The 7,699-nt window shown below is 32.5% G+C and overlaps 1 protein-coding gene across 5 annotated transcripts; it reads left to right on the top strand.

Moving 5' to 3' along the window:
- Positions 1 to 1,515: 1,515 nt before the first annotated feature.
- LOC105776043 (DEAD-box ATP-dependent RNA helicase 58, chloroplastic) lies at positions 1,516 to 5,756 on the top strand. Of its 5 annotated transcripts, XM_052621574.1 has the most exons (11): positions 1,517 to 1,891; positions 2,003 to 2,096; positions 2,292 to 2,405; positions 2,565 to 2,690; positions 3,255 to 3,359; positions 3,581 to 3,739; positions 3,836 to 3,904; positions 4,023 to 4,112; positions 4,460 to 4,600; positions 5,066 to 5,207; positions 5,396 to 5,756. In XM_052621574.1, the coding sequence occupies exons 1-11, from the start codon at positions 1,620 to 1,622 to the stop codon at positions 5,404 to 5,406; spliced, it is 1,323 nt and encodes a 440-aa protein (XP_052477534.1). In that variant the 5' UTR covers positions 1,517 to 1,619; the 3' UTR covers positions 5,407 to 5,756. The 5 variants fall into 5 exon arrangements, with proteins under 5 accessions (XP_012453962.1, XP_052477534.1, XP_012453960.1 ...); XM_012598506.2 differs by lacking the exon at positions 5,396 to 5,756 and having other exon boundaries at positions 5,066 to 5,387; XM_012598508.2 differs by lacking the exons at positions 4,460 to 4,600; positions 5,396 to 5,756 and having other exon boundaries at positions 1,516 to 1,891; positions 5,066 to 5,387.
- Positions 5,757 to 7,699: the final 1,943 nt, after the last annotated feature.

The following is a 7,699-nucleotide window of genomic DNA, read 5'->3' on the forward strand; positions in this document are numbered from 1 at the left end:
GGATGTAAATTAAGATGAATTATGAATGAATTGTTATCTGTAATTACATGGAAATTTGATATTTGATGAGTTCATTCATGATTCTTGATATTCATGTGAAATAAATGACTAAAATGTTTGAAGAAGTTGTGTGTTTAGGCTAGTAGCCAAATTGCATGGATGCATTTTATATGTTTATTTTAATGAAAATGAATGGTAAGTTAATTTCCCGTTATACTAACTTACTAAGCATTTAAATGCTTACTCTGTTTTATTTCCTTTGTTTTATAGTACTCGGAAGCTTATAAAAGTTGGACGTGGGTCGGAGCAACATCACACTATCCTTTAGTTCGTTTTGGTATCTATAGCAAACTTTATTTTGGGTATAATGACATGTATATGTTAAATTGGCCAAATGATGACATATAAATATTTGGTTGAAACATGTTTTGATGAGTATATTTGAGATGGTTATATGGTGGAAAGTACATAAACCTATATATGAATAGTTTTGAGTTAGCATAATTGATAAAATATGCTTATATGCATATATATATGTGTAAACAGTTGAACATAAGTGATAATATGTCATGCATAAGACTTAGTTTTTGGCTTGATTTGAGGGTTATGAATTGGTTTGTGAATGTGCTTAAATGTTGTTGTAAGTGAAAGGTAAATTGGGTGAGAAAAGTGGCCTAGAAAATAGCCTATTTTCGTCCACACGGGTAGAGACACGAGCGTGTGTCTCAGCCGTGTGTGACACACAATCATGCACACGGGCGTGTGTCCCCTGAATCTTTAAAATTTAAAAATAGAATGCCCAGGTATTTTCACACGAGCAGAGATACGAGCGTGTGTCTTGGCCGTGTGATCCCTGCATCTAATTAATGTAAATTAAATTGTTCACACGGCATAGCACACGGGCGTGTGGCTTGGCCGTGTGGCCCAAGTCAGTAAGTAAATTGGACACGGGCTGGGACATGGCCTTGTGTCCCTATTTCGAATGCCCACATGGCCTAAGATACGGGCATGTCTCTTGGCCGTGTGAGCCACACGGGCGTGTGTCCCCTGCACCTAGGAAATATTTTGAAATTTTGTGAAAAATTCTCTGAGTTCCCGGTTTAGTCCCGACTTGTTTTAAATGCATATTTTGGGCCTCGAGAGCCCATTTAAGAGACAATATGATTGATTTCGAATATGAATAGTAAATTATATGAATTAACTGTATTTGTTCTGTAAACTTCGGTAATACTCCGTAACTCTGCTCCAGCGACGGATATAAGTTAGGGGTGTTACAGGGAAACTAACAGATACGATTGATTATAATGATATTTTTTAACTAAATTTTTTATAAAATAATCTATGAAAAAATTACTAGGATAAAAATGTAATTACAAACTTAAAAAGGAAACTTAGTTTCTTCTGTCTATCTTTACTCCAAATTAGGATAAATAAATTATCCAATGTGAGAAAAAGATGGACACTGGAAATGAATTTGACATAAAAAAAACCTTATTTTAAGGAGCTCACTCCACGGCTTTTTCAGCCCTAAATAATCTATGAGATGTGGGACTTACCATAAAAACTTTTGATGTCTATAATCATCATCCCATGCCCTCTCCACTCTAAATACCAGGAAAATGGCTTCAAATTCAGCCTCCCAGATTCTGGCTATAACCAAAACGGCACCGTACTCGAAACCAAGGGCTTCTGGTTTCCTTCAATCACGAAAACCTTACCTCAATCTTTGTTGTTTATCCCAAAAATTCTCAAACGATAATGCTCTCTTCTGCTTGCCCAATTCTAAATCTTTTCTACTAGCTAAAGAGCTGGAGGAAAGGAATAGTAATAATCATTCTCCAACTCTTCGTGAAATTTGCCAGGATCATGTGCCGGGCAATGTGCTACGTAGGCAAGTTTCTGCTCCACCTCCATCGCCTTCTACAATTTGTACCTCCCTTTTGTTTTGTTAATTTCTTAAAATATTGGGGGTATGTTTCTTACTGATGCGGTGGCGTTTCAGACTGGAAGAGGTTGGATATTTAGTGCCAACAGATGTACAGAGGGAAGCTTTGCCTGTTCTCTTCTCTGGAAACGATTGCATTCTTCATGCTCAGGTTGCTTTTCTTCCAAATCATTGTTTTATGTATTTCTATTATTAATTTTCAATGTTCATACGGTTTTATCTTTTTCATACGGTTAAAATAGTTTCTATAAATCTAATTCGTAATTATATATATTTGGAAGAAAAGAAAACGATTTGGCTGAGATGATGATTTAATCTAACGTTTGGTTTATTAGTGGTGCTCTAGACAGGTTCAGGGAAGACGCTGACTTACTTGTTGTTAATTTATTCTCAAATAAATCCTAAAAAATCGGCTGTTCAAGCTCTAATTGTGGTTCCCACCAGGGAACTTGGCATGCAAGTAAGATTTTTCATTTTTATTATTTTAATATTTCAAGTTCTATTGCTTATCTATGTGCTATTTCGGACAAATATGTAGTTTACTGAATTGGATTCTATGAAGTGAATGTGATAGTAGCAGTATTATAATGGAAATTTTGGTGTTTGTTGTATGATCAAGATCACGAAAGTGGCTAGGATGTTGGCTGCTGCAAGGCACATGGATCCCGAACTAGAACAGAAGTCATATACTGTTATGGCGCTTTTAGATGGAGGAATGTTGAGGAGACATAAAAGTTGGCTCAAGGTGCTTTGTTCTTTTTATGCTGTTTGTTAAGGCTTTTTACTTGGTATGAGTTTGGGAAGGAGCGAGAATGGAGAGTTTCTTAATCAAAATGGTTAAAATTCACAACCACTTTCCTACTTTGTAGCTTAACCATTTCATTAACAAATTTTCTCGTCACTCCTTTTTTATCTTTCATACCAAGCAAAGCCTAAATGTCTGTCTAGATTACAGGATAGTTTTTTCAAAACATTATCATCATTCTAAAGTAGTTAAAAAGATTGTCCAATAGGAAGTGATTAGTTTTGACAATGTATAACTATCTGATAAGTAATTGATAAAGAATGGAACTCTGTTCTCTTTCAATCCTTTCTAATTTTATTGAGAAACAATGAAAGTGTCCCTTGGGTAAAGTTTGATGACCTATTATCTTCAAGGTGTTCTCTTAACATTGAAGTAAAATTTTTTTTGAAAGCTCTTCTTTTTGTGCAAAATTTGTGGCAGTATACATGAAAATGGATGGCATGATCATGTTTTACGCATATTTAATTCGTTCATTTATTTTCCTCCAATGTTTACATTTTTCAGGCAGAACCACCTGCTATTGTGGTAGCAACAATTGGAAGTTTGAGCCAGCTGCTTGAAAAGCAGATATTTAAGCTTGATTCTTTGCGAGTATTGGTGGTTGATGAGGTAATTACATTACTATAAGCTTCTTCCTCCTTTAATTAGTTAACTTGTTTATAATCTGTATCTGATTGAGAGCAACATTTGCGTGTAAACTTTCAACCTAGAATTTCAAGCTGAACACCACAGTTGTTTGAATGATATTTGTATTTTCAGTGTATTCAAGTTTCATTGAAACTTATTTATTTTGAAGAATGAGGTCTCATACTCTTTTTTTCCTCTGTTAGGTTGATTTTTTATTCAAATCATCCAAACAAGTTAGTTCTCTCCGGAAGCTTTTGACATCATATTCCTCGTGTAACAACCGTCAAACTGTTTTTGCCAGTGCATCCATCCTCCAGCATAGACGATTTATACACGACTGCATTCAGCAGAAGTGGACAAAGGTTAATTTGTTAACAATTCTTTTTGTGTCATCCTGTTTGAGACTATTTCTGTTTTTGGTTTTCACTCTTGCATTACTATTTCTGTATTACCTACAGGGGGATGTTGTTCATGTCCATGTCAATCGAATTATGCCAATGCCAGCATGCCTATATCATAGATTTGTGGTAAGAAAATTTTGAGTATCATATGTATTTACTATGATTATGTTTTACCAAATGCTATTTTCGGTTCTAGCATCTTGCTCTTGGTTTATGAACCCTTGATTGTTTATGATCTTCACAGATATGTGGTAGAAAAGCAAAACATCAAGTATTGTTATCTTTATTACAATCAGATCTGCCTGAGTCTGGTATTATTTTTGTTGGTGAGCAGGTATGTATGGCTTAATCCTTCTTCAAGTGTTGATTTCTGAGATGATGCAATTTATATATTTTGTTATCCTGAAAATAGGTTTGGGTTTCTCTTTTTTGTATGAATGCTTTACTTCAACTTGATATTCAATGAAGGACATTTTCTGGATATGATCATGTTACCTGCTGGTTCCAGTCTAAATCTCTCTATATAAAGATGTATAAAGTATAGAGTTTTATGTGTTCATGGATGAAAGGAAAAGTAGGATTGTAATAGGTTTTAATATGAACTTCCACAATCTTTAGGTTCAACTTTCTGGGTTTCTCTGATGATTTCACAACTAGTTATTTCTCCGCAATTCTGTGCAGTCTGAGAAGTCAAAAAAGTCTGGGCAAGCCTCCTCAACAACTGTTTTAATTGATTTCTTGAGGGCTTCATATGAAGGTCCTTTAGATATCCTTCTTTTGGAGGAAGACATGAATTTCAATTCACGTGCAGCTTCACTCACAGTAAATGTTCTCTATTTCTTCTCTGATTGAGTGCGGCCTGTCCCATTCCCTCTAAATAAAAGCATGCTGAGATTTTTGCTAATTAATTTAGTTGATTTTTCTAACAAAACTATATGATTCCTTTTATGTGAAAAGAAAAAAGAAGAAAAATGAACGAAGTTGGGTAGATAAAAAGCACTGTGGTCGTTCTGGTGTATGAAGAATACTAGTTAGCAGAGAGATGTTGGAAAGAGAGAAAATTGGAGAAGTTTTTATGTAACATTTACCTCTTCCTTCCTCTATCAAAAGTTGTTTTTTAACAATTCCCTATTGTTTGACTCTTATGTTAAGGGATTGTAGGGGAGAATGGAAAGGGGAAAGATATAATTATTTCTTTCCAAATTTACAGTTGAAATTCATACCATCATGTGTTATTTGTAGTTCAATCATTTTATTAAAAACATTCTTATTCTGAAAAAATTGCAGGATGTGAGGAAAGGAGATGGCTATCTCCTTGTGTCTACAGATATTGTAGCTAGGGGGATTGATCTACCAGAAACTACTCACATATACAACTTCGACCTCCCAAAAACTGCTATCGATTATTTACATCGGGCTGGAAGAACAGGTAGAAAGCCTTTTTCAGATAAGAAATACTATGTTACCAATATTATATTGTCGGAAGAGCGTTTTGTTTTGCAAAGATTTGAAAACGAATTAATGTTTCACTGTGAAGAGCTTACAATGGAGACTCAAGGTTGAACTTGTTCATTTTATACAATATATGTGCTTGTTTTTGTTTCTTTGATTCATCAGAGGCTGGATAGTATGGTTGTATGAGAAAAGCATGTGAAGATGAGGGTGATTCCGGAACCCATTGCAAATCATGACATTGATACATAAACGAAAAAGAATCTTTGAAGAGTTACTCCAAATAGGTTGGGACACACATAGGAGTTGGAACGAAGGCAGAGCAATGGTGCGAATAACAGCAATCTTTGCCATGCACAAAATAATAAGTATGACGGCCAAAAACGTGATTAGATTAGATTAGATTTGGTACAAGATTAAATAAAATTTAAAATTAAAGATCAAGAAAACCCAATTTGACTGAAGATGAATGTTCCTATGCCCTTTTCGAACTACTTGAAATTCGACTCTCTAAAGTATGAGCCTAGCATGTTGGAGTTTTGCATTTTTTTTTCAAAATTATATTTGTGTCAGGGATATCAAAATTTATATAAACCGTTTTTGCCGGTGTTAGTGAAAAAAAATATTTAACATATTTAAATTTTAAAGATAAAAATAATAAATCATAAGATTCCACATTAATAGTTGTTCTACTTTAGCCATTGTTTCCTTAATTAGAATTTTGTGTCAAAATAATCTTGAGGGTATAACTATTAACTCATTAACTCAGCATCTATAATATTATGTTTTTTTAAGTTATCATGAGATAATCTTAACAAGAATCATACAAATATCAATAATTTTTATCTAACAATTAAAAAATAAAATCAACTCTAACTAGCCAAAGATTTACATGATTTCATCCTTAAAAAAGAAAATATTGCAAGTAGATTACAAAATTTATTCTAAGGCATTATTTAGATCTTCAACCACGTTAACTCGTTTGATCTACATCAAAACTTGTTCCCATCATAAACCAAGTGTTTATGAAAAACGAATAGGATTAGAACACCATTTTCTGGTTTCATGGATTCCTAGGAATCCTAGAATCAATTTTGAAAATCTTAACATATTGTTTCGTCAAAATCTATGATCCTTGAGTTCAAATCCAAAATTGAACAAATCTTCTAGTCTACAAGAAAAGTCAAGGCACTCCAAACTCGCATAATCAGAATTAGTTGCAAAATTGGGTTTGTCATAATGTACCAGACAAAAAACTTAGTAAACTAGACACGAAAACCTAAAAAAAAAAGTCACCACTAGCCAATTCGGGATAGGTCAATTAGTCACCCATCGCCTAAAGTTTTAAGACTAATCCTAAGACTAATCTAAGGAAAATCTTAAAAAACCAAGACTCAATCTTGCAATCATATATGGATTCAAGGGTACGGTTATGTGTAAGGAAGATAAAACACCCCTATAATATCTATACAAAGATAGTCCTATAAAGCTTTTGTGTTTTAAGGTTTTTAACTTCAAATTTCTAATCTCAACTCAAATGACTCTATTTTCAAGTGCTAAAGAAAGCTAGACTTAAAACTCGTAACTAAACTTCAATAGTAAGGCAAAACAATTTTCCAAAATTATTTATCTAAAACCTAACTATCCATAGCCCATCTCCAACTCATAAATAGGAGGATAATGCGTTTTAGTGCAATCGAACCCACGTCCTTCTGCATTGACAACAATGCTCATGCTAATTGAGTTAAGAATAAATCGGTAAAATTATTACCTAAAACCTTAAAATACTAACAACCTAAATTAAATCCAACTTAAAATACCAATAACTTAAAAATTTTAAAATATTAGAAAAAAAGTTACAATTTAATACTTATAAATGACTAACAAAGTTGACTCTAATAACTTTTGAAACCTAAATTTAAAACCATAATCAAATTAAATCTAATAAGAACTTAATATCCAAGTTCTAAATCTACAATAAAGATGAAAATTTTAATCTAATGAATATTCACAACCTAAATTTTAAACTAACAATCCATTAAACCTAGAAATCCTAAATTTTAATCTCTAATGCTAAAAATGAAATAAACCCCACTGCAAATAAAATCTATTAAAACATAAAATTCTAAATTCTAAAGTTAAAAATGAAATAAATCAAACGCTAAATGAAAATTTAATAAAACGTAATAATCAAGATTCTAAGGCTAAAAATGAAAGAAAATAACCTAAATATTAAAGTAATAATTAATTAAATCTATTAAAGCCTAAAACTGTAAATTCTCATCAAATCCTAAAATTTTAAATTCTAAAACTAAAAAAAAATCTAAAATTCGTACCTATTTAAACCCTACAAACCTAAAATCTAAAAGTAAATCTACGAACATCTAAAACTTATACCGAACTTAAATCAAATACAAAATATATTTAAACCTAAATACTAAAAAATCAAATTATATTTGAATAAAGAAA

Source organism: Gossypium raimondii, chromosome 10 (assembly GCF_025698545.1).
Source record: "Gossypium raimondii isolate GPD5lz chromosome 10, ASM2569854v1, whole genome shotgun sequence".
NCBI classification, from domain to species: domain Eukaryota; kingdom Viridiplantae; phylum Streptophyta; class Magnoliopsida; order Malvales; family Malvaceae; genus Gossypium; species Gossypium raimondii.